The following is a 27291-nucleotide window of genomic DNA, read 5'->3' as shown; positions in this document are numbered from 1 at the left end:
CAAAACTAGACAAAGTACAAAAAAAAGATAATTATAGACCAATATTTCTTATGAAAATAGATGCAAAAATCCTCAACAAAGTATTATCAAATCGAATCCAATAATATATAATGATAATTATAAACTACAATCAAGTGAAATTTATTTCAGGTATGCAAAGGTAGTTCAACATTCAAAAATCAATTATATAATCCATCACATCAACACACTAAATAAAGAAAAATCACATAACCATATTAATACTAGCAGATGCAGCAAAACCATTTGACAAAATCTGACACCCATACATGATACAATCTTTCAGTAGACTAGGAATATAGAGGAACATTCTCAACATGATAAAGACTATTACAAAGATATACAGCTAATATCCCACCAAATTGTGAGGAACTCAAAGCATTCCCACTAAGATCAGATATAAGGCAAGGATGTCCTCTCTCACCTCTTCAAGAAGTACTGGAAATCTTCACTGATGCAATAATGCAAAAAAAAAAAAAAAAAAAAGCAATGGAAAAATATCCTCGAGTAAGGATAAACAACAAAAATACTTACATAGATCAATGGAACAGGAATAGGCCCACATAAATATGGTCAACTGATCTTTCACAATAGATCAAAGGCAATACAAAGAAGCAGAGACAGTCTCTTCAACAAATGGTGCTAAAACACTGAACATGCAAATAGATTAATGCAGACAAAGACCTTACACTTTTCACAAAAATAAACTCAAAATGGATCATAGATCTAAATGTAAAATGTAAAACTATTAAAATAGTACAAGATAACATAGAGAAAAACCTAGATAATCCGGGGTATGGTAATGCCTTTTTAGATACAACACAGAAGACATGATTTCTGAAAGAAATAATTGATAAACTGGATTTCATTAAAATTAAAAACATTAGTTCCACAAAAGATAATGTCAGCAGAATTAGGAGATAAGCCACAGACTTGAAGAAAATATTTGTAAAAGACACAGCCAACAAAAGACTGTTATCCCAAATATAAAAAGAACTCTTAAAACTCAACAATATAAAAAACAAACAACCCAAGAAAGAAATAAGGAAAAGATCTCAACAGACATCTCACCAAAGAAGATACATACATGGAAAAATAAGCGTATGAAAATATGCTCTACATCATATGTCATCAGAGAAATGCAAATGAAAACAACAATGAGATAGTACCACACACCTACAGAAATGGCCAACATCTGGAACATTAAGAACATCAAACTGGTGAGGCTGAGGAGCAATAGGAACTCTCATACATTTCTGGTGGGAATACAAAATGGTCCAGCCACTTTGGAAGATACAATAGTTTGGCTGTTTTTTTACAAAACATACTTTACCAGATGATCCAGAAATTGTGCTCCTTGGTATTTACCCAAAAGGGGTTGAAAACCATGTCCTCAAAAAATCTGCACATGGATGTTTACAGCAGCTGTATTCATCACTTAAAAAACATGGAGGCAGCCAAGATGTCCTTCAGTAGGTAAATTAATAAATAAACTTGGTACATCCAAACAATGGAATATTATTCAACATTAAAAAGAAGTGAGCTAGTAAGCCATGGATGTTACTAAGTGACAAGGCTACATACTGTGTGATTATAGCTACATGATATTCTGGAGAAGGCATGCAGATGACTTAGAGCTGCCATAGTCTCACATCAACCAATGTGAGTCCACATCAACCAATCATTATTCTGTCATAGCCCAGTCCAGTCCTTTCACACCAGTGTCTCTGCTCCCAGGACCCTCAATGGTTTCCTAATTTTACTGGCATATGCCAAGACCAGAGATCTGATTGAGCTAAGAGCTGGCAGTGCTGCTGAGGTGGGAGCAGTGCTGAGTCCACTTAGAGCAGTGGTTCTCAACCTTCCTAATGTTGCGACCCTTTAATATATAGCTCCTCATGTTGTGCTGACCCCCAACCATAAAATTACTTTTGTTGCTACTTCATAACTGTAATTTTGCTACTGTTATGAATTGTAATGTAAATATCTCATATGCAGGTTGAGAACCACTGGCCTAGAGAGAGGACATGTGGGGAAGAGTCTTTAGAACAAAATCTAGGTGACTAAGAGGAAAGGTCGCATTAGACAGATCAGAGAGATCACCTGGACCAGGTGATGAAGATTTGCAGGCAGCATACTTACCTCCCTGCTCTGAAACGTTCATAGAAGTTAGTCTATGTATCATTCAGTCGATTACAATTGACCTTGTGATTTCAGATTGAGTTTTTGGATAGCTGAAGACATTTCCCAAGATGCAAATTAGTCATCAGAAACCAAAGATCTGACTGATGCTGCTCAGGCTTCGAAGAGCAACACCTTGACTGTCCAATCCTCGCACTCATCCTTCCATTGTTACTGTTCTCACCTACTCCCTGACTGGTCCCAGTCCCACAGGTCCATAACTGTCACAGAATGAGCTACACACATCAACTTCCCTACCTTGTTTCCACATGGACGCCACACCCACTGCCCTTCCTATGCCCCCTCAGGGGCTACTTCACCTGTCACCTTCTCCATGAATCTCTCCCAGGTCGCACAACCTGATGTGGTTTCTTTCTCATGTAAGCGCTTGTCATTCTGGAGCCTCTCTTACGATGCTGCTCACATTCCTCCTTAAGCTGTTCTGTACTAGTGTTGCCCACTCGATGGGTTCCAGGAAAGCAAAGACCAAGTCAGTAAACTCAGTGCCCAGCACAGTGTGTGGAGCAGAGTTGGATCTCAAGAAATGTTTACTGGATAACAGTGAATCCTTTGTGTAACTCCTGGGGCGCTTTGCAGTGTTTTATATTGATTAGGCATTAGAAACCTGGTGAGTTAAATTTAACATATGTCAACTCTTTTTTTCTTTTGATGACAAATTAGTTAAAAAACACAACACAGCCAAGATTTCAATACTAGATTCTGAAGTCTACTGACTTTCTTTGTGACAATAATAACCATGACCAACTTTGGAACCTTAAATGGAATACGTGTCCCTATTTGGGAATACTAAAATTACACCAAAGTAAGGTGGATATTTTCCCTACAGTTGAGACTAGCAGTTATACTGTTTTACTTCATGAGACACACTTAGATTCTAACTATGTTCTTTTTATAGCATATGATATAAAGAGCTTTCAAAATCAGAGGTTCTATTTTCATTTAAATAAAGAATAGACTTAATACACATATGTGTGTATATACATATCTCTCTATATACAAATATATAGCCAATTACTTTTTTAAATTATATTTTATTTTTAGTGTTGACATTATTACATATGTCCCCCATTCCTCCTTCTCTTTGTTCCCCTCCTCCCAGACCTACCCTCCCCGCCTCTGGCCCTCACTGCATTCTTATCTATGTCTATGCACTATCATAAGTTTTTGGCTATTCCCTTTTACCTTCTTTCATTCTGTCTGCCCCACCCCCTTACTCTCTGACAGCTGTCAGTCTGTTCTCTGTATCCATGCTTCTGTTTCTAATTTGTCACTTCATTTTGTTCATTAGATTCCACATATAAGAGAGACCAAATGGTACTTGTCTTTCTCTGACTGGCTTATTTCATGCTGTTGCAAAAGGTAAGAGATCCTCCTTTTTTACAGATGCATAGTGTCCCATTGTGTAAATGTACCACAGATTTTTTATCTATTCATTTACTGATGGACACTTGGGCTGTTTCCAGATCTTGGCTATTGTAAACAATGTTCCTATAAATATAGGGTGCATATATTTTTTCTGATTGGTGTTTCAGGAATCTTAAGATATATTCCCAAAAGTGGGATTGCTGGATCAAAAGGCAGTTCCATTTTTAATTTTTTAAAGAAATTCCATATTGTTTTGAATTTGGCAAAGTAGCAGGATACAAAATAAATATCCAGAAATCAATGGCATTTCTATACACCAATAATGAATTATCAGAAAGAGAAACTAAGAAATAATCTCATTTACTATTACAACAACAACAAAATAAGGTATTTGGAATAAATTGAATCAATGAGGTAAAACTATGGGACATTAAATAAAGAAATTGAGGAAGATACCAATAAGTGAAAGCACATACCATGCTCATGGATTGTTAGAATTAATATCATTAAAATGTCTACTACCCAAAACAATCTAGAGATTCAATGCAAACCTATTAAAATACCCATGATATATTTCATAGACCTAGAAAAAAAAATATTTTAAAAATTTATATGGAACCAAAAAAGGCCCAGAACAGCCTCAGCAATCTTGAGAAAGAAGAACATAGTTGGAGGGATGATAATACTGGCTATCAAACCATAGCAAAGGCCATTGTAATCAAATCAGCCTGGTACAGGCACAAGAATATAGATCAGTGGAACAGAACAGAGAGCCCAGAAATCAACCCATGCCTCTATGGTCAATTAATATTTGACAGAGGAGCAATTACTTTTAACTTAACTTTTTAATGTGTGATAATTGTAGGTCCACATGCAGCTGTAAGATATAATGCAGAGACAATGGCATTGACACAACCCACTGGTCTATTCAGACGTTTCAGTTTTTCTTGTACTTGTGTGCATTTGTGTCACGTAGGCAGTTTTGTGTATCCACAGCCACAGTCAAGACACAGAATAGCCCATCACCACAAGGATCCTGCACTGGCCTGGAGAGCCATCCCCACTTCCCTCCCTAATTCCATCAACCACGAATCTATTATCTATAACTTTGCCATTTAACGATATTACATAAATGTTTTTATTATAGATAAATTTGCAAATAATAAATAATATCATACAGCACTTAGCCTTTTGGGAATGGCTTTTTCACTCACCCTGGAGATTCACTCAAGTTGTTAATGTATCAGTAATTCATTCCTTTTGTTATTGTTGTTTTGTTAACTATAGGTCCATAATTTACATAGGGGTAATTCTTTGTGTTGTAATTTTCATAGACAAAAAGAACAGATTAGGGTTGCCAGAGGTGGAGGTGGAAGAAACGGGTAAACTGGAGGTATACAGGCTGGACTGGAGCTGGAAAACAACTTAAGTCACCTGTGAAAATGAAGAGAAATCTCTCACCAAAGCCTCTGGTCCGAGTCCCTCAGAAGCTGGCCTTTACTTCACACAAATCCTCAACACCTGGCCTTTCCAACCTCGCCTCGTATCTTTAATGCTGTTGTTCCTACGAGGACAGTTTCACCTTTTTGGATGGTACCCAGAGAGTTGGGTATATGTCAGCTCACAACGATGAAACCAGGAGCGAGACAGGCAGGACTGAAGTGAGAGCTGCTCCCAGGTCAGGAGTGTGTGAAGCCACTCTTTCTGGTGGCGATGGTAATTAATGAACATTGGATAACAGAATCTTTTTGTAATATAGTGGATAATTTTTTTAATAGTGATAGGAAACTTTTACCTTTTTGTAAATGTAATTCCAACAGTTTCTTTAAGGCCAATTTCTTTCACAAAGTAATTTTTTCCTTCCTCCAATCCTTTTCTTTCCCCTTTCTTTTAATTCTTATACAAATATTTATTGTACCGACCAACATCCCCTTTTCTAACTTTCTCTAATGAATACTATAAACACAAAAGAGGTGATATGTAAAAACATTCAAACACTAATGGGAGAACATATATAAAGATGGTCTACAAATTAAACAACTGTATGCTGATCTTTTTTGGTAGAGGATTAATATATTTTTAAATTGTTTTAGAATATTTCATAAGAAGAATATTAAAGTGTGCTTTCTTGGCTCTGGCATCTTCTGATATATGAAGATGTCTGGGCAAAGTATATGCAGTTACCAATTAACATATGTCTAATTTAGGCAGATATTCAAACAAGCAGTGAGTAATGTTTTGGAAATGCTGGCAGGATAACTTACTCTATTATTAGATAAGCTCTGAAGACTCTATTTATAGTTGGGTCACGAAACCATCAGTGCCAATCGTGACCAAATGGTTGTCACTGTTAGTAATATAATAAAATAATAGTCAAAAAGCTCTTTTTGCTCCTCTGGCATTTTCTCTCTTTCAGATTCTCTCATTGCTGCTGGAAGCCTAATTTGAACAAAAACAGATCCACTGGCCTTCAGAGAAAGGCCAATTGGGAGAGTTTTATCCGGCAGGAGTAGAATGGGACTGCCTGGTCCCATCAATCCTCTCAGCTCACACTCCCAGGACACTCGCCGCTCTCCCTGTACCAACTCCAAGAGACTTTCCCAAGAAGTGAGTTCTAAGCTATTTTTAGTTCCTATCCCTAGTGAAAAAGCATCCATTATATTACAAAAAGATTCTGTTACCCAGTGTTTGTTAATTACAACGGAGACCAGAAACATGCAAAAGTTTCGGAGAAAACAATCACAGGAAACATCTGAAAGTAATTTTCCCCGTTCTTTGTTGTTCTGCTACTCACGGCAAGTCTTCCAAACTAGAGGCTTCGTGTCTTGGATCCAAGAGATCATAGCCACATTCATTGTAGATTTCCAAGTAAGAGATGTGCGTGGTGTATATTTTGCTGCTGTCCTGAGAGGAAAAGGGAGAGACGTTACTTAATGGCTCTAATAACGGCTCAGCTCAGAGGAAGACGAACGCGTCCATCGTGTAGCTTCCTCACAGTTTCTCTCACTATGTGTGGTTTACATTTTCTGGTTTGTGACACTTTCAAGTTGCCAACTACCATATGCACGAAGTTTTTTTTTTGGTTTTTTTTTTGTTTTGTTTTTAATGGCCAATACCTATGATCACAAGCAACTTCAGTTTGTTACTTTGTATTGGTTCCACGTAATACCTAAAAGGCAATACACATTTACAATTAGCTGACGTGGTTGCAGAACTCTATAGCACCATGTTTTACTTTCCAGACCAAAAAAAGAAAGGTTACTAAGAAAAAACAAATTTACATTCTGTGATATTCATAAAGAACACAGAACTGCTACTTTGGTTTAAAAACTTCAGTAGCAAAAGAGTTTTCATCTGTAATCACAAGTCTTTTTAAACTTTTCTAATATTCCAACTTTCTAACGACATAAATAGATCACGGACAATAATCAGCTAACGTACAGTTAATTCAGGGGACAGGAATGGTTTAGGTCAAGTAGGTAATCACAGGGTGGACATTACCAGTCCACTGCCTGTACCTTACCTGGTTAATTTTTCTGGCCCAAGTGGCAAATCAGGACTGTTCTGCTACTGAATAGAGAGGGGTATTTTCTGTGGGCCATGCTGAAATGCAATGGCATAGGTTCAATGAAATTAGGATAAAATGTTGAGGGGACTGATTCTGTGGTTCTTGTCTTAGCTCTGTCAACAGACAAAAATACCCACACACAACAAAACCCTCTTGCACTTCAGTGGAATAAAACAGGATTTTTCAGCTCTGGAGAAATGTCTGAGTTCAGTTTTTAATAAAAAAAATAATAAATGACAGCACCTGTTTGTTGTAAGAAGGGAACATGTTTGCGCCTGTGCCAGAGGTCAGGAGGTTGTAGTGAATATTCCAAGAGGGTTTACTTAAGACGACCTTCCTGGTTAATTCTCACCCACATCCAAGCCAACCCGTTTACCAGGCGTCATTCAAGGGGAGAGAGGACCAGTCGCAGAGATAGGGAGAGAAGCTGGAGTCCTACTTCTACCAGCTGTGAGCCCTGCTAGGTCAGGCCTCAGTTGCTGTAGCATTAAAGTAAGGAAGCTGGGTAATGAGTTCCTACATACTCTTCACATTAAAATTAACACAATTCTCTGGTCCTGAAATGGCTCAAACTACTGAAATAAAGATACCACTATTTCACTAAAACAAACTAATACATGGAAAATTAAAGCAAATTTCAGCCAGCTCATGACTGTAGTAAAATGTTCAAGCCACAGCTGAAATTTCATGTTCTCCTGCTCTGTGAAGGTGACTGTATAGACTGAATCTCCAAGCAAAAAAATTTCTCCCAACTGCACGTTGGAAACACAACCCATGTGGGAGTCTCTAGTTGCTTCTCCTGCAAGTGATCCATGAGTTACACTAGCATCCTAGTGCAGGGAAGGCACCATTCCAACATAATCCTTTGGGTTGAAGTTTGGCTTAGTGCAGGCATCAGAGATGATAAATACTAGATACATGCTGTGTGGCCTTTATTCTCATGTGTGTTTCCTAAAATATTCCATGAAATACTCATGGAAAAACTGATCCATCATCCACATATACAGGGAGGGCAAAAGTAGGTGTACAGTTGTGAGTATGTGAAATAGAGTTTATTCTTGCATTATTATTTATTAACTAGTGGCCTGGTGCATGAAATTCATGCAGGGGGAGGGGAGGGTGTTCCTCAACCCAGCCAACACCCTCTTCAACCTGGGACCCCTGGAAAGATGTCCTATTGCTGGTTTACAGCGATTGGGCCTAAAACAGCAAATATCCTTCTCACAATCTGGGACTGCTGGCTCCTAACTGCTCACCTGCCTGCCTGATTGCCCCTAACCACTCTCCCTTCCAGACTCCTCACCCCCAACTGCCCCCCACCACTGACCTGCTCACCCCCAAATATCCCCCCCACCAGCCTGATCACTCCCAACTGCCTCCCGTGCCAGCCTGGTAACCCCCAATTGCCCTGCTTGTCCCCACCTCCCCTCCCACTGGCCTGTTCACCCCAACTTTTCCCCTGTAGGCCTGCTCACTCCAAACTGCCCCCACCCCCACCCCCCACCCCCTGCTATCCTGATCCCCTCCGACTGACCCCAACTGACGGCTTGCTCACCCTCAACTGCCCCCACCCCCTGTTGGTCTGCTTACTCCTAATGTCCCCTGCCATCCCATCCTGGCCTAATCACCCGCCTGACAACCCAAGGTCCCAGCCTCTCCTTTTTTTCTTTTTCCTTTTTTTTTTTTTCCAGCACTTCCTTGAGTGGAGGCCAGGGTGGGCAGGAAGCCTGGCTTCCTCCATTGCTGGGGCAACCCTAGCCTCCTGCTTGCTCCAGCTCTGTTGCCAGCCGCCATCGTGGTTGGGTTAATTTGTATACTTGCTCCTGATTGGCTGGTGGTTGTGGCTTGTGGGCACAGCAGAGTGATGGTTAATTTGTATGTTTATCTTTTATTAGTGTACATTATTGTATTATTTTCCATATAAACAATTGTAAACCCACTTTTGTCCCACCAAAAAGATACATTCTCAGAGCACATTATAGACCATTGCAACATCTTCCTAAAACTTATCTGAAGATATCTTAAATATTCCATAGATTATGTTTGAGATTTGAGCATACTCCTCTGAACTCATAGCATCAAACAAAAGACAAGGTTTAAATATGGGGTCTGTCATTTATACCCTTATCCTCAGTTGAAAATGGAGATAGTAACCCTTATCTTGCAGATCTGTTGTGAGAAAAATAGAGCTCTGTATTTAAAATACAAGTAAAATGTCTGGCCTATAATACACTACAATAAACTGCTGTTATTGATGGTGTTGTCATTATTTTGATTATTTCTAAGTGGATAGTTCAGTATGTTAATATAAAAAGAAAGGGGAAGAGGCAGAAATATAAGCTAACTTGTATGTCCCATTTATAGTGGAGAAATTCTCTCTTTCCAGAAGTGAGAAGCAATGAGAAGAAGTCAGGAAGACGGCAGGCCCACGGCCTGAGGTGACAGGATAACGTGGTTGGCCTCCAGCTTCTGCAGTTCTGGGCTTTCATTGGAGTAGAATTCACCGAGCCATGTGGGAGCTGCCGTTCCTCAGGCCCCACTCTCAGTGCTCAGGATTATAATGTAACACACATGTTGCCTGCAGACAGCCTTCTCTTCGGCCCCAAACAAGCCTGAGCCTCACAGTGCTCTAAAAGAATGAGCAGTGATTTCTAAAATAATGGACTCAACTTTCTTCTTTTAAAATTCTTGAGAATGTGCTCTCACAGGCACTTTAAGGCCCGGTATGTACTTGCTCTTAGTTTATCTCAGAATAAATATGCTGCATACGTCAAATGTTTTATTCAAGGATCTTAAAGCACTCAGGGGCCTCTAAGGCTATGACTGGGGACAGCCTAGCACCTGGCCGCATGTCCTGGCTGCACTTTCTGGACACTGTGTGATGCCCTCCAGCTGCCTCTGCCTTGCTTTACCACAGCTTAGTTAGATTACAACGACCGTGCTGCTCTCCCATCGTGGAAATTGTCCATTTCCAGAGAGTTGTCTTGGCTGCAAACTGGTCCAATGGCCGCTCTCCAAACTCAGGATCACTCAGGATAAAATGGGATTTAGAGTTTGCCAATGACAAACACATAAAACAATGAACCTGACACATGGCAGGTTCTGCGGAGACAGGTAGACTTTTAGAACTGTATATAATTTTTTTTTTTTTTTGTATTTTGATAGCCATAGACAAAATTTACAAAGAGACATATATTTTCTATTAGGAAAGGGTTTGTTTATTCTGTTTAACTTCATCAGGGGAAATAGCTTTATTTGTTCTGCATTTCAAAGGATTATTTGAAATTAGTCAGGGATATTTTGTCTATATGCAGATATAGCACAAGAAATCCTCCATGTCATCATTAGGTTCTGTGGCTTTAAGAGAAAAGACATATAACTAAACCAATTGTACCAGAGGCCAATTGACATAAACAAGAGTTAAGTTCCTCTGGCATCTATCAGCGTTATAATGTACCTGCTGAAGGAGATTATCTGAGGACCGGCTGTATGTGGATATTGACAGCTGCAGTAATAACAATCACGTATTGAGCATCTACTATGTGCCAAGAACTGGGCAATGTCTTTAAGCACAGTAAGCTCAGCCCTCAGAGAAGCCCCACATCCTGGACCTTTAAGAAACTACCCAGGTCCGCCTGCTGCCAGTAGAAGCAGGCTGGCCTGCACCGACTCCCATGACCTCTCCTAGGCACTAGGCTTCCACATCAGGCACAGCAATAAGCACCACGACAAATCATATTCCCAGTTTGTGAAATCTGGGAAAAAACAAAGCAGCCAATGTCAGAAATAAATGAGTAAATGAAAAGAAGGGACTTGGATCCAACATATACACTACAGTCAACTCTTTCTGTTCCTAATATTCTGGCATGCAGAGTTGGAATGTGTGAGCTAGTGAGAGATGAGCTGAACTAATGGGTAATTGCTACTTTATGGATGGAAACTAGAATTATGCAGATCTCAGCGGTTTCTTCTCATTGTTGCAACTTAAAATGCAAACAGCGTGCAGTTGAGAAATGTTTCGATGACTGTTACACTGACCTAGTTAGGACGATGGTTATACAGAATTAGGACAACCAAGCACTTGTTGGAATTGCTAGGGAGAGTGGAGATGCTCTAGTACGACTCGCTCCCTGCTTCCAGAGAGAGAGCAGAAGCCCAGAGAAGGGGCTCACAGTGGAGCACATGTGTCAAACACAAGGCCCGCGGGCCAAATCCGTCCCGCCAGGCCTTGCAATGTGGCCCGCACCGCGCTGTCATCACTGCACTCCACTGCGTTTCCATCACAATGACAGTTTATGACTGTTCAGTAAACCATTCGGCCCGCGATTTAGGCTGGATTTTAGATTTTGGCCCCTTCTCTGATTGAGTTCGACACCCCTACAGTAGAGGGTGTGTTAGAGACAACCAGCATTGCAGATCCAGCCTGGGCAGCGTGCTGAGACAAAAAGCACACGCACTCCTGGCATGGACCTCCAGATCAGCTACTTACAAGGACCCAGAGAAAGACATGTATTATATGTTGTATTAAATACTTATAAAGCAAGTAGCACTTGGAGCCACACAATAAATGATGCTTATAATATAGATAGGGAATTTGTCTTTATAGAAATACTAGAGGCCCAATGTATGAAGATTTGTGTAAGAATGGGCCTCTCTTACTCTGGCTGCTGACACTGCTTTGCTCTGGTTGGAGCTGCCTTTCCACATTCCCATGCTGCCTAGAGGCCTGGAATGGCTGGGGTGGTGCAGAACACCTGTGTCATCACCCCCACATCCCGCTCCCACCAGCTCAGCACCTGCATATGCAAATTAACACACCATCTTCATTGCATTAATTTGCATACTCACTCCTGATTGGCTGGTGGGTGTCGTGAAGGTATGGTCCATTTGCATCTTACTCTTTTATTAGTGTAGATTAATTGCAATAGGACTTTTATTCCAGTAAATTCCTGTGGGCTTCTATTAAAAGTGTAATAAGGGGACAATCACATTGTCCTATACAGTGCTTTAGCAGCTAAAATAAAGTTCTGTTTTGGCAAAAGGGCATTCTTCAGTTTCTTAATGAAGAATAAAAAAAACATTAGTTGTAAAACGTGTTGTCTGTTCTTTTAACCTATGTGTATGTCAGAGGAACTCCCTCTGAGCCTTTGCTGGAACAGCATCTCTTTAATGAGAGGCACCTTCTCAATTTCCACTTCATCAGCAAATTCCCAAACTCCCCTTCAACCTAAAGGACAGAAATATTACACAATAATACTTTCTCATTTTGATACAATATAATAAATGTCAAAATAACTATTTTGCGCACAATAAATTTCTGCTGAATATATCAAATACAAAATGAACTTATAGTTCTATACCTTTTGCAATTCCTCAAAAATGTAGGACAGTGTCCTTGGGATAATGCCTCTGTCGCAGTAGCGCTCTGCCCCACCCGTGATGGTGAAGGTCTTACCGCTGCCTGTTTGCCCGTATGCAAAGATGGTGCCATTGTAACCGGCCAGGACGCTACAAGAAGAAATGACACACTGTTAACATCAAAATAGGCTAATTGCATTTGTATTAAATGGCTCATCTTATAAAAGTGGCCACCAGATTCACCACTATTGAAGACATCTATAGGGATGTTTGGTATATGCGCATATCTAGACAGATATAATTTTTGACACAAGAACATCAGCATCATGATCTTTTTCTCTCAGAAAAGACCTGCAACAAAAATGGGGCCAGGCATCTTAAATATTTTTTTTGTTAAAAATTAGATATTTAAATTTTAGGATGATTTTATTTTTACAGAAAAGTTGCAAAGATGGTAGAGTTCACATATACCTCACACCCACTTTCCCCAATGTTTCCCTATTGTCATTTATCACAATTAATGAATCAATATTGATACATTATTACAATCTTTATTAAAATGTTCTGTCATATATGGCCTTTATTATATTGAGGTATATTCCTTTTATACCCAATTCGTTGAGCTTTTTATTATAAAGATTTTGATTTTTAAAAAATTTCTGTGCCTATTAAAATGACCATTGGTTTTTATCTTCTGTTCTATTAATGTGGTGTATCACATTTATTGCTTTGCGTATGTTGAACCATTCTTGCATTCCAGGGATGAATTCCACTTGATCATGGTTTAAGAGTCTTTTAATATGCTATTGAAATCAGTTTGCTAGCATTTTGTTGAGAATTTTTTTGGATCTATATGCAGGGAAATTGATCTGTAGCTTTCTATTTTTCTTTTTTCTTTTTTTGTGGCGTCTGGCTTGTTAAAAGGGTAATACTGGCCCATAAAATGAGTTTGGAAATATTCCCTCATCTTCAATTATTTTTAGAAGAGTTTGAGAGTAATCAGCATTACTTTAGAAATGTTTGGTAGAATTTATCAGTTAAAACCATCTGGTTTTAGGTTTTTCTTTGTTGGGAGGATTTTGATTGCTGATTTAATCTCCTTACTTGCTATTGTTCTGTTCAAATTTTTATTCATGATTTAGTCTTGGGAGGTTGCATTTTTCTGGGAATTTATCCATTTATTCTAAATTGTCCAACTTTTTTGGAATATGATGTTCATGGTAGTCTCTTATAATCCTTTGTATTCCTATTGTGTTAATTATAATGTCTCCTCTTTCATTTCTGAATTCATTTATTTGGATCTTCTTTCTATGTAGGATAGCTGAAAGTTTGTCAATTTTGCTGAACTTTTCAAAAAATGAAGCTTTTTGTTTCATTGTGTTAATAGTTTTTCTATTCACTATTTTGTTTATTTCTATCCTGTCTGTTATTTTCCTTCTTCTGCCAACCTTGAGCTTAGTACTTGTTTTTCTAGTTCATGAGGTATAGAGTTAGGTTACTTGTGAGCTTTGTTTTTCTTAATGTAGGCACTTATAGCTGTAAATTTCCATCTTAGAACTGCTTTTGTTGCCTTTCATAAGTTTTAGTATGGTGTGTTCCCATTCTTCTTTCAAAGTATTTTTATATCCCTTTTGACTTTCTTGACCTATTGGTTGTTTAAGAGTATATTATTTAATTTCAACACATTTGTGGATTTTCTTGTCTTCCTCCTCTTATGGATTTTTAGTTCATACCACTGTGGTCATAAAAAATACTTGGCATGACTTTAATTGTATTGGATTTGTGAAGGTTTGTTTTGTGATCTAACAGATGATTTATTCTAGAGAATGTTCTATTTCAGCTGGAGAAGAATGTGTATGCTGCTGATGACAAATGGAATGTTCTGTATTTATAGGTTAAGTGCATTTTTCTAAGGTACAGTTAACACCCAATGTTTCCTTATTGATTTTCTGTGCAGATGAATTATCCAATGTTGAAAGAGGAATGCTGAATTCCACTATTATTATATAACTAGAGATCTGGCGCATGAAATTCATGTGCGGGTACGGTCCCTAGGCCTTCCCCAGATGCCTGCCTGCAGCCAGTCCCACCCCCACTGCCACCTACCTCTGTTTCCCCATTTGGTGCCTGATGGCCAGGGGAAGGGACGAAGGGGTGGTCAGTGCATCTCATAGTGACTGGTCTAGCAATAGTTCTGGTTGTTCTGCCATTAGGGTCAATTTGCATATTACCCTTTTATTATACAGGACTTTTTTATTCTTTCTCCCTTCAGATCTGTTAGTGTCTACTTAATATATTTAGCTGCTGCCTATTTTAGATCCATATATATTTATAATTATTATATCCACATGATGAGTTGACTTTTTATTATTATACTAGAGGCCTGATGCATGAAAATTTGTGCAAGAGTAGGCCTTTCTCCCCGCAGCTGATGGCACTGGCTTCCATCCAGCACCTGGGACCCAGGCTTCCCTCTGGCCACCACCATCAGGTGCCTGGAACCCGGGCTGCTTCGCTCTGGCCCTGGCTTCATCTGGAAGGAAATCCAGAATGACACCCAGAAGGATGTTCAGTATAATTAGCATATTATCCTTTTATTATTATAGATAATGACTTTCTTTGTCTCCTGTTATAGTTGTTGGCTTACAGTCTACTTTGTCTGATATAAGGATATCTACTCTTGCTTTCTTTTGGTTTCTTTTTGCATGAAATATTTTTCCCCCCATTCCTTCACTTTCTGTCTATGTGTGTCCTTAAAGCTGTAACGAGTTACTTACAGTAGCATATACCTGCTCTTGTCTTCTAATTCAGTCATTCTGAATTTTGATTGGAGAATTTAACTCATTTACATTTAAAATAACTACTGATAGGTAAGGAATATTAATGCCATCTTATTCGTTTTCTTGTTCAGTTTCTTTGTTCCTTAGTTCTTCTTTTGCTTTCTTTCTTTGTGAATGGATGATTTTTCCTAAAGTATGTTTTGATCCTCTTTTATGTTTCTTCTATTAGTTTTGTGTTTAGCACAGGATTATGTAAAATGTCTTATAGTTATAACAGTATATATTAAGCTGATAATAAATAGTTTGCATACAAAAACTCTACCCTTTACTATTTATCCCAATTTTTTATGTTTTGATGTCACAATTTACCTCTTTTATACTGTGGATTCATTAATAAATTATTGTAGCTATAGTTTTAAATACTTTTTTTTCCTTTGGCCTTTATACTAGAACTAAGTGACTAACACATCATCATATCACAATATTAGAGTATTCTGAATTTGACTATATAATTACCTTTCCTAGCTATTTTATATTTTCATATATTTTTGTGTTACTAATTAGTGTAAGTAACTCAACTTGAAGAACTCTCCTCAGAAACTTAAAGGAGTTAATATAAGCAGTGACCTATGTGGCTCAACTTTCCACATTTAAGAGGCTTAATAATTTTTCTCGAAGTGAATATTCTTGGAGCTGGAATTACTATGGTGTATTTAGATGAATGATTACAGAATCTTTCTGCTCAACATAATTTATGGCCAATGTCCCATTAGCAATATCATCTGGGTATGTGATATTTTTTGGCCATAATTATTGTAGGTAAATGAAGCCTATAATGCTAAATTCAAACCTTAACATTCTTCATAGGGAACTTTCTAAAATATTTAGGCATTCTGTGTCTTAAAAAGCAAAGAATTCAGAGAACAAATGAGCATTGCATTTTGACTTCTTTAGCTAAGCCTGTGAAAAATAGGTGCTGCTCCTAACCAGTGGTCAAGGACAAAAAGGGGGTGGGAGCATGAGGGAGGTGGGGGAGTGGAATGGGGGGTTGAGGACAAATATGTGATACCTTAATCAATAAAGAAATTAATTTAAAAAAAGAAAAATGGGTACTACAGTGTGTTACATTGTCACCTGCTGATTATTATTTCTAACTTTTATAGGTAAATCTGTCTCACTGCCAATTGTCCTAGTATACATGCCCCTAAGATGTGTTCCTTTTCCCTACATCTGCTCTGAGATAGAAAACTAGACTGTAAATGTTCTCACGGTGCTGTGTAAAATAAAGAGAATCTACAGAACACCTATAGAACATATACACTCTATGGCTATTTATTACTGTAATATCATAAATAATTTATGTAAATGGACAAAATTTGTCTCCTGTTCCTATTCTATAGAGCCCCTTATCCCAACTCAATCTGTGCGTCCTGCCCTCTCCATTAGGCACTGGGCAATTTCATATGTTTCTAGTCTCATCTTCCCAAGGGAGACACTAATTTAAAATAGATAGATGTGGTGGATTAAATATCTTTGTAAATCCATGGCCCTGGCCAAGTAGCTCAGTTGGTTGGAGCATTATCCTGATACACCAAAGTGACAGGTTTGATCCCCAGACAGGGAACATACAAGAATCAACTAATGGATGAATAAGTAAGTGGAACTATAAAATTCTGTGTGTGTGTGTGTGTGTGTGTGTGTGTGTGTTTCTGTGTGTATGTATGTGTGTGTCTCCCCTCTCATCATTTTTCCCTCCATACCTCCCTCCCTCCTTACCTCTCTCTCAAAAATTGATAAAAATCCATCCTCCACAGTACAATGATAACAGAGGAAAAACTGTCAAAATCAACTTTTCAAGAGCCTTGGACGTTATCTAAAGGTTCACAAGAATCGAAACAGTATTCACGTAAGAAAAATGGCTGAATCTCATTAAGAACAGTAAGATTTATGGTGTTTTAACTTGACCATTCCCATTGCCTATGCCCCAGCTCCATGGTAGCCTTGATAACAACATCTTTGCAACCACAGAGGCTAGCAACTATGGGGCAGGGAGGTGGAGGACATTACATGTTTGGAGGTTCCCCAGAAGCCCAAAGAATTGCACTTCTCTGATCTGCCTGGCAGCTCCCAGGAAGTCTCACTCACAGCATTGGTCAGTTTGTCCTGAGTCAGAATTCACTCAAACAGCTCTATCCCCAAGGTGCCTTTTGAAAAAGGTCACAAGTATTTAATATCACAGTTGCCTTAGACTGCAACCCCAGTAAGGCAAACAAGTAAGTGAATAAATCTATAATAATAAAAGCATAATATGCTAATTAGACTGGATGACCTTCCGGACGAAGCCATAGCGGAGGGGGCCAAGGCAGAGATGGCCATGCCACAGCCGGGAACCAAGCCCCTTGCATGAATTTCCTGCATTGGGCCTCTAGTAAAACAATAAAAATCTGTGAAACACAGTGCCTGTAACAGGCTTTAACAAGTTATGAACTATTTCTGGGATGCTACAAGGCCACATACATGCACAGGTGTTTTGCATGGCCAGGAAAGACCTGAAAAGGTCTTTCCCTGTCACCTCTTGCTGACCTTGAAACTCTGCAGTAGCAGGAAGTGAAGGCTAAGGCAGAGTTATAAGCTCCAGGCGCATTTAAGGCAATCTCTGTCCAGTCATTAGCTGACCACAGAGCCACCTGAGCACAGATTTCAGCAGCTGCACACAGAATTCTTCCAGAAAATTCACTTCCCCAGACAGCAGCAGCAACAATAACAAATAAAAACAATCCCTCGAAAAGGTGTGAATCTAATTTCTAAAGCTGTCACCTTATATTACTTAAAATGCTTGGTTTTCAACAATAAGTTATGAGACAGAAAGAAACAGGAAAGCATTTCCCACACCTAGAAAATAAAGCATTTAATAGAAACAGTTCTTGAGGAAACCGAAATCTTGGCTTCCTAATATAAAGAGTTTAAATGAGCTATTATCAATCTGTCAGAGGACAAAAGCAATGCACGATGAAAGAACTAAAGGAAAGAATGAAAATGATGTCTCGCAATAAAGAAAATATTAACAAAAATAGAATGTATTTCAAAGAACCAAACAAATTCTGGAGTTGAAAAGTAAAATAATCAAAATAAAAAATTCACTACAACAGCAAATGTGAATTGGTAAAGAAAAAAAAATGTTTGAATAAGAATAAAGCAGTGAACTTTGAGATAGGTCAGTGGAGATTACTCAGTGTTGTGAGGACATGGAGAAACTGGAACCCTTACACATTGCTGGAGGTGATGTAAAATGGTGCGGCCACCAAAACCGGTTTGGCTCAGTGGATAGAGCGTTGGCCTGAGGACTCAAGGGTCCCAGGTTTGATTCCGGTCAAGGGCATATACCTTGGTTGCAGGCACATCCCCTGTGGGAGGTGTGCAGGAGGCAGTTGATAGATGTTCCTCTCTCATTGATGTTTCCAACTTTCTATCCCTCTCCCTTCCTCTCTGTAAAAAGATCAATAAAATATATTAAAGAAAAAAAAACACATTAAAATGGTGCGGCCACTATGACAGATTTGTGATTCTCAAAATGTAAACACAGAGTCACAATCTGACCCAGCAATTCCAATCCCAAGTATATGTCCCTCTAGCAGAATGGAAAGCATGAGCCCATACAAAAATTTATAATGAATGTTCATAGAAGCATTACTATTTACAATGGCAAAAAAAATAAAAACAACCCCAATGTCCATCTGCTGATAAGTGGATGAACATGTGTCATACCCAGAATGTGAGATAGTATTTGGCCATAAGAGGATGAAATCCTGATACATGTTACCAATATGGATAAACCTTGAAAACATTGTGTTAAGTAATACAGACACAGAAGGTCACATGTTGTATGATTTTGTTTGTATGAAATGCTAGGATAAGCAACTTCAGAGAGGCACACAGGAGCAGAGCAGTGACAGTGGCTGAGAGTCAAGAGAAATGGGAGGACTGGTTATGTATATGGAACAGAGAGACGAAAATGTTCTAAAATTAGGTAATCGTTATTGAAGTTTGCACATTCATACTAAAAACGACTAAAATGTATATTTTAAAGTAAAAATTTGGCATGTAAATAATATATCAATGAAGCTGTTATAATAATAGTAAAGAAGAATCTGTTTTAAGTTAGAAGTGAGATGTTTTATTTTTATTTAAAAATGTTTAATGTTTTAATTATAGTCTATATTCAATATTATATTAGTGTCAGGTGCACAGCATAGTGGTTAGACAATAATATACTTTACAAAGTTTTCCCTAATATTTCCACTACACACCTGGCATCATACCTAGTTGTTACAATATTATTGACTATATTCCCTCTGCTGTATTTTACATCCCTGTGACTATTTTGTAAGTACCAATTGGTACTTCTAAATCCCTTCACCTCTTTCATCAAGTCCCTGAACCCCCTCCATTCTGGCATCCATCAGTTTGTTCTCTGTTTCTATGCATCTCTTTCTGTTTCTTTTGTTCGTTTTTTTTTTTTTCATTCCACATATAACTAGATACATTTTAACAGCAGTAGTATTTTTAAAAGATGGAAAGATGAAATAGTAAGTTTTTTAAAAAGATGAAAACTAATGATAAACTCCAGCAATAAACAACCTGATAGACATTTTGGGTGAGAAATATTTTTGAATTTCTATCAAAACAAAAAATGCAGGTGACTGCCTAACTCATCAGAGGCAGAAACAGTTCTGATATGTGAATAAATCATTGGTCTATAAACGCAGAGCTTGAGGATCAGGCGAATCTCCAGTGTAGAAATCCTCTCCTTCCTTTTGCAAAATGCATTTTCCCTGTGAATTTAAATTATAAAGCTAAGCTATTTTGTCATTTCTTATATTTTAATATTCTCATGAATAAAGCAAAAATAAAGCTTCTACCCTCTTGGAGATTATAAACTGAAGTATTACTCCACAAATATCACATTTACATGCTCAAAAAAAAAAAAAAATACAGACCTTTCAGGTGTAGTTTTTTTATTTTTATGACTTTTTGTTTAAGGAGACCCCAAGTAGGAGGAGGCGGTTTGAAAGTATCGGCATAAAGTGAGACTTCTTTTGTTTATCTAGATGAGAAGGCTTTAAGAATCTCCTAATACAATTGTAAATCATAGCAACCAACAAAAATTACTATTCAGATGATTCGGTTCAGCAAAGCAGACACATGATATCATATAATCCCTCAAATTTGAAGACACAGCACAACTGAAAACAAACTAAAAAGTAATAGAATCATGAATTTTACAATTGGTGTCGTTAGAGATCTTATAACTACTTTCTGCCCAGCAGATATCCCTCCTGAGATATTGCTAAAAAGCAGGTGCCTGCACTGTGTTTCAACACTTGCTTGGTTCCTGAGCAGGATGGAATCAGAGAATCCCTGTGAGCTGCCTTCATTTTTGAGGAAAGAGGGACAGGTTAAAGTGGCACCTTAAAAAACTTAGAAAAATTAAGAATCCCAGAAAAATATATAGTATTTATATTTTTTAAAAACTGTGTATTGAAACAAAACAAATAGTTCACTTAGAAAACACAAACCAAACAATTAGAGCAGAATATATAAGTTAATAGAAATTACATTTATATTTCACTTCACGAAACATCATTGCTTAATGTCAGCAAGATGAATCTGGAACAGAATGATCAAAATTAAGGCCTGTATTTTATTTTATTACTACCATTTTTTTAAAATCCTCACCTGAGGATATTTTCCTAATGATTTTAGAATAAGTGGAGGGGAGAGAGAGAGGAGGGAAACACTGATGTGAGAGAGAAACATTGATGGCTTGCCTCCCGCATGCAACCTGACTAGGCTAGGGATGGAACCTGCAACGGAGGAATGTGCCCTGGCCAGGAATTGAACCGATGACCTTTTGGCAGTGTATGGGACAACACTCTAACCCACTGAGTTACATCGGCTAGAGCAGCCCTGTATTTATGGTTACTCGGAAACTCCATCTTGCTTTTCACACAGTTTTAAAAGCCCAAGTATCTGAAATACACTTCTTTTTATCTGTTTTTGATTCTAGAACAGTTCACGACCACCCACTGCTGCCCTCTTCCTTAAAGTCCCTCAGAAGCAGCCTCCAGCAGCTCTTTGGTGCAGCCCATTTGGCTTTTATAAAGCATATGGTAAGTAGCCTCTTCACTGTTTCATTTTCAGGATATTTCTGAGTGTGTAATTCAGCAGCCTAAATTTTTCAGAGAAATTTGAACCAATTAGCAAGTCATAATTAGCATGACACAATTCAGTTTTGCCATATATACAATTAATCTCCCCATCTGTTAAGCCAAATGAACATGCAAGTTATAATACTCCCAGCAAATTTTGGTTTTGAGGCATCCCCTTTGCTGTAAAAGAAGAGGGAGGAAAAAACCTGGGGGACCTATCTTGTGAGACTTGGAAGAGTTGTATTTTCCTGCCCAGCAAGCTTTCTTAGTCCTTCTCCTTCTGGTCATAACCCCTGTCCCCCACTCACCCCCTCACCCCCACATACACCATTCTTCAAGCTTGGGAGGAACAGACAGGTGTATGGGGCATGTGAGTCAGGCCTGGCCGATCACAACCTTAGCCCATCATGGTCCGCAATCCCTGCCCGTCTGTAACAATACTGTTCCAAGAGGTTGATGACATGACCACAGAAGAGCAAAAAGCCCCTCCCGTACAGCTTTTAAGAAGGAAAAGGCTCCTTTTGCTGGGGTCCATGAAGCATGACTGCCGGAGGCATGTCCCCTGCCCTTCTGCACAGGAAGCAGGGGGGTGAGGCCAGGTGGTGGAGAGGAATCCAGGCCATGAGAGGTCCCTAGCTGGAGTAGCAAAGACCCTGATTTCTGCAGCTCTCCCTTCAGGTCTCTGAACTGACCCAGCTATGTGAGCCAGGAGTCCTTTCTTTCCTTTGAGTTAGGACTGTTATCGGTAACCAAAGAGCCTCACTCACCTCGCGTTTCCAGAGTAATCTGGAAAACAACCTGTGTACCTGGCAATAGACCCGAGGCCTGGAGCTGGCAGGGAGGCTTGCCTCCAGGCATGTTTAGACACATCTGAATGCGGATGCCTGCGTATGGGACATCTGCTCTCCAGGGGGCCACAGCCTCCAAAACTCCCATTTGTCTTAGAATCTGCTTCCCACATGCATGGGACCCACCTGCACTTGGAGGCAGGGCAGACCACTGCACAGTTACAGAGCACCCATCACAGTCAGTCTCTATGGCTGCCACCACTTCCCCCACTCCCCAACCCTGAGCTGCTTGATATTCAGCCCTGCGTGTGGGCCACTGTGAATCAGGCCTTTGTGCATGCAGGTGTGTGACATGCATTCCTGTTTAAAATCATTTGAGTTTAGTTGCCCTGATTTGGGCATCATCCCTTCTAGAAGCACGTCCTGGCAACATCATTCCAAGATCTTCCGCAGCTTCGCCTGTAAGCTGTGATCTAGCGTGAATCCTGACAGGAAAATCAAGTGGGCTGCACAGCTAACCTTAGCTGACCTACATGAAATCACCAGCTAGTTTTTGGAAAGAAATATCCAAGGCAAGGATATCTAGATTAAAAACAACCTACACATCCAAAATGCGCTTTTTGTCAGAAAAATAAAATTGCAAATGTGGATTAAGTGGTCACTGATAGGCTTGGGATCACATTTAAAGCTTTTTGTAAGCACCGGTGAGCATATTGGTTGTTGGATCACAAACCAGAGGCCAGCAGGCCGAGTGCAGCCGCAGAGCGTGCTGTTTGACCAGCAGCACTGCCTTCTTTTCCTCTTCTTGCCTCAATTCAGTCTGGCAGCTCCTGGCACCTAGGACCTGTGCTCCCCAGTCCAGGCTCGGAGCCCTCTCCCCATGGCCCTCACTGGCTTACTTCAGACAGGCTGCCTGCCCTCTCTGCAGTTTTGATTTTTGAAACCCCTGGTATAAAACAATTCAGATAAACTCTAGGAGAATAATACACCGATTTAAAAATACTACTCATATGCATAGCCCATGGACACATGAAATAGGGGGATAAGACCTGAGGGGGGTAGGAGCTGGAAGAAGGGGGATAAAAGAGGGGAAAATGGGAGACATTTGTAATACTATCAACAATAAAAAACATATATTAAAAAATACAAAAACCACTCAACTAAACTAAATATAAGGATGATGTGGACACAGAAAAATCTTTCAGACTTTGAAATGTCATAGGCAATACCTTGACACCATAAATCACCCAAGAGACAGACTGCACATCTCTCCCAATCATTGCTCATGTTTCTTAGGTTTTCAATATGACAGGAAATGGTCACGTGGACACCATCAGGAGTCCCACACTTGGCTGTCACAAAACCCAGATCAGAACTGCCTGTCTTAAATGGTGTGCACATTCTCCTCCTTGGCCACGGGATTCAGAGGAGGACCTTTGCACCTGGCTCTCTCCAGCTCTGAGATGCCCAGGACTTGTTTGCAGTCCTGTCCCAACTACTTTAAACCAAACTTTGCAAGAGGCACATGCTGTACCTCGAAAGGATCCTCGAGATCGTAAGCACACTAACCAGCGTCATGGCCACAAGTTCACGCCCCAGATCAGGCCCCCGTGCTCCCCGAATGAGGCTGTTTATTATTTCCCAAGTTCCTGAAGTAACCAAGTTGTCTGATTATTAATAATAAGCAGCTTAAATCTGGAAACATAACAGAAATGCATGAAACTCCAATCGAAGAAAATGACCTCTTCTGAACACAATCCAGCTCTGAAATCTGTTTCAGTTTGAAGTCCAGTATACCGTACTTAAAATGCGGGGGCCACATTTTATCTTATTTACATTATGAAAAGTGCATTCACTGTAGCATTTCTGACAGATATTTTTCCATGACCCTTGAGAATAAACACTTAAGATTCATTAAACACATAATCGTTTTCAGATGACCATCTGAGGAGGCAACTCGAATGAAACCACAAAAGTTTTATACATTTCCTTGCAAAAACCCATCGTCTGGAGAAATTTACTTGGGCACAGTCTTGCGTAAAGGCTGAACTTACTACTTTGTGTTTCTTTTCTAGGAATACAAAAGAAATAGAAAAAAAAAATTCCCTATAGTGTAACACTGGGTTCTCTGTCAGTAAACCACTCAACCACATCTTTAAATTGCAATGCATTAGAAGGCCAGTGCTCTGTACTATGGGCATGTACAAGGAGGACTTGTGGTGCAAAGTAAAACAAAATAATTAGCAAGATAAGGATCTCCATGTAAATGAGCATGTGCATATATATTATGCCTACATAATTTTTTGATTTATACATTAATCTATCACCAAAAAGCACATCTATAAGTGTGTCTTGTGGAGAGATGGAGAATTTATAGAAAGCCCCTTACAAGGAGTTCCCACTAGAAAAAGGCAAAGAGAGAAAAGCTGTATTACCCCGGGGAGTGGATCCTTTTCCTCGCAGGCAGAATGGAGCTTCTGGCCCTCTAGCCGACTGAGTAGGTGGAAGCAGAAGCTCAGGGACCCAGGCTGAGAGGGGAAGGCAGGCCCAGGCAGAAGGCACTGTAAGCCTGTATGGGGAGGAGCTGCCTGGGGAGCTGTGAGAGAGCGGCCAGTGGGAATAGCGAGCTTCATTTAAGAGGCAGGGAGAGCAGCAGGTCATGAGTGGGGTGCAGGGTGCTGAGAGAAGCAGCGAGGGAGAAAGGGATTTACCGGTAAGATGTTTGCAGTGCATTAACAATGCACTCCTCTACCCCGGCATCTCCCTGAAAGCCTGAAAGCAGCCTGACCTTTGTGCATCTTCAACAGCCACCTGTCCACAGGCTGGACCACACGGAGCTCTAGTTCTTACTTGAGTTACAAGCCTTTCTTTCTGTATATCCAGTCTCGACATTATTTGCAAAATAAGATCTTCTAACTTGACTTCAATTGTGTGAAATGGAGGACATTTTTCACATTCTCGGGAATTCAATCATACTATGATTTCTTTTTAAAAAAAATATGTTTTATTGATTTTTAGAGAGAGAAGGGGGAGATAGAAACATCGATGAGAAAGAAACATCCACATGGACCGGTTGTCTCTGCAAACCCATGTGCGGATCGAACACAGCCAGGGCATGTGCCCTGACCCAGAACTGAGCCAGGGACCTCCTGGTGCACAGGCCGATGCTCAACCACTGAACCATGCTGGCCAGGCAATCGCACTTGGATTTCAATGAACCATCACCAAGGGCAGAATTGACCTTTTGAACTGAAAGGTGAATTAAAAATACATCCCATAAAGTTTCTAATCATTCCTCGTCGTGGGTTTTAGTGATATCACAGATACACAGGGTTTTAATGAGACTTAAGAGCTAAGAGCCAAAGCAGAAAGATGCAATTTAAGGGATGAGAAGGGAGCAGAGAATGAGTCAGAATGCAGGGGCCAGGGCATTGTTTAGCCGGCTGCAGCTGAGTAAGATGGAGGTTGCCACTGAATGGTTCTTGCGCAGATTCTGGCCAAGTGGGGACCAGTAGTCACCAGGGGGGTGTGCGAGCAGAGGGGGAGGGTGTGGCTGGGAAGACATGCCTCTGGGAGCACACTGAAGGAGAATGGGGAGGGGGTGTTCCCAATGGTGAGAAGCCTCTCCCACCGTTAGCTCATGGACTGAGGAGAGGAATACCTTATTCCACAAAGTGCTGTTCACAACATGGTCTCAATACATTGAACACCTCTAGCCCCACAGCAGTCCGTCGCACTGGCACATCTGCATTTTTCTAGGGGCTGCAATCTCAGATTGCTCAAACTGAACTCATATTTTCTCTCAAATGTATTCCTCCTTCTTTACTGTCTAGGGGATTGCTCCTGAGATTTCTCTCTATTATCCCCACTTTAAGATGAAAAAACCTGAGTTTTAGAAAAGTTAACTAGACCAAGGCCACATTTATTAACTGATAGGACTAAAACCAAGGTTTATCTAGTTTCAAATAGAATATTCTTTTGTTCTGCTACCTAATTAAGCTATAAAATGAACCTGACCATTTTTTTAGACAACTTAATATAATAATCTAGTGTGCTCATTAGAATCATATCAAGTAAAATATTTGTCCCTAAGCTGCTCTCCTCAGAAATGCATAGGGAATAAAGTAGTCACATGCCACGTAAGGATATCTGTCAACCCTGGATCACACATATGACAGTGTCCCATAGATTTGAATGGAGCTGAAAAATTCCTATCACCTGCTGATGTCATAGCTGTTGTGACATCATAACTCCACACATGATAGGTATTGTGGTGATGTTCATGTAACAAACCTATTGTACTGCTGCTGTATAAAAGTGTAACACATTCAATTATATATAGTACATAACTATATATAATTTGATGGTGGTAAAAAGAAATGTGTTACTTGTTTACTTATTTACTATACTATACTTTTTATTGTATTTTAAATTTTTATTATTATTTTATTGTATTTTTAGATTATACATCTTCTGCTTAATGCATTTTTTTTTCTATAACACTGTGTGCTGTGTCACAGTGGTAGCATTTCATGCATCTCATGTTTACTGTGCCTCTGATCGCATCATTTTCTCATGTTTGATTGCTCTTGTATTGCTTTGTTCAGTGACAAGCTGCACAGACTCGCAGCCCGGAAGCACCAGGCCATCTACGCAGCCTAGCTGTGTGGCAGTCATGTCTGGTTTGTGTCAGGGCACAACAATGGCATTGCTTCATGGCCCGTCTCACAGAATGCACCCCTGTCACTAAGTGGCATGAGATTGTAACATAAAAGTCTTAGAGATTACACTTACTGATTTCATTTAAAACATGTGAGGGTTGATCAGCGTAAAAAGATTAAGAGGAATACAACAGACTAAGCCATCTCGAGTTAACTTGCCAATCTAACACTTTCCATTTGTTTTCATCTTAGCCCCACACCTCTGTTGCTCTCACTGCGTGCAGGAGCATCTGCAGGATAAACGCCGAGCACATTTTCAGTCCTTCCATATGCGCCACGCTG

At 39.6% G+C, this 27291-nt stretch overlaps 1 protein-coding gene across 1 annotated transcript in view; it reads right to left on the bottom strand.

Annotated features, from left to right (window-relative positions):
- KIF6 (kinesin family member 6) overlaps window positions 1-27291 on the bottom strand; it is a 347200-nt gene that overhangs the window by 256003 nt on the left and 63906 nt on the right. The window contains exons 4-5 of the mRNA XM_036415357.2: window positions 12514-12661; window positions 6380-6489 (exon numbers count right to left, since the gene is read on the bottom strand). Of these exons, the coding sequence (XP_036271250.1) occupies window positions 6380-6489; window positions 12514-12661 (258 nt within the window). The remainder of the gene's footprint in view (window positions 1-6379; window positions 6490-12513; window positions 12662-27291) is intronic.

Source organism: Pipistrellus kuhlii, unplaced genomic scaffold (assembly GCF_014108245.1).
Source record: "Pipistrellus kuhlii isolate mPipKuh1 unplaced genomic scaffold, mPipKuh1.p scaffold_m20_p_5, whole genome shotgun sequence".
Taxonomy (NCBI): Eukaryota; Metazoa; Chordata; class Mammalia; order Chiroptera; family Vespertilionidae; genus Pipistrellus; species Pipistrellus kuhlii.
The sequence above is the reverse complement of the archived record's forward strand: the minus strand, read 5'-3'. Positions and strand labels throughout refer to the sequence as shown.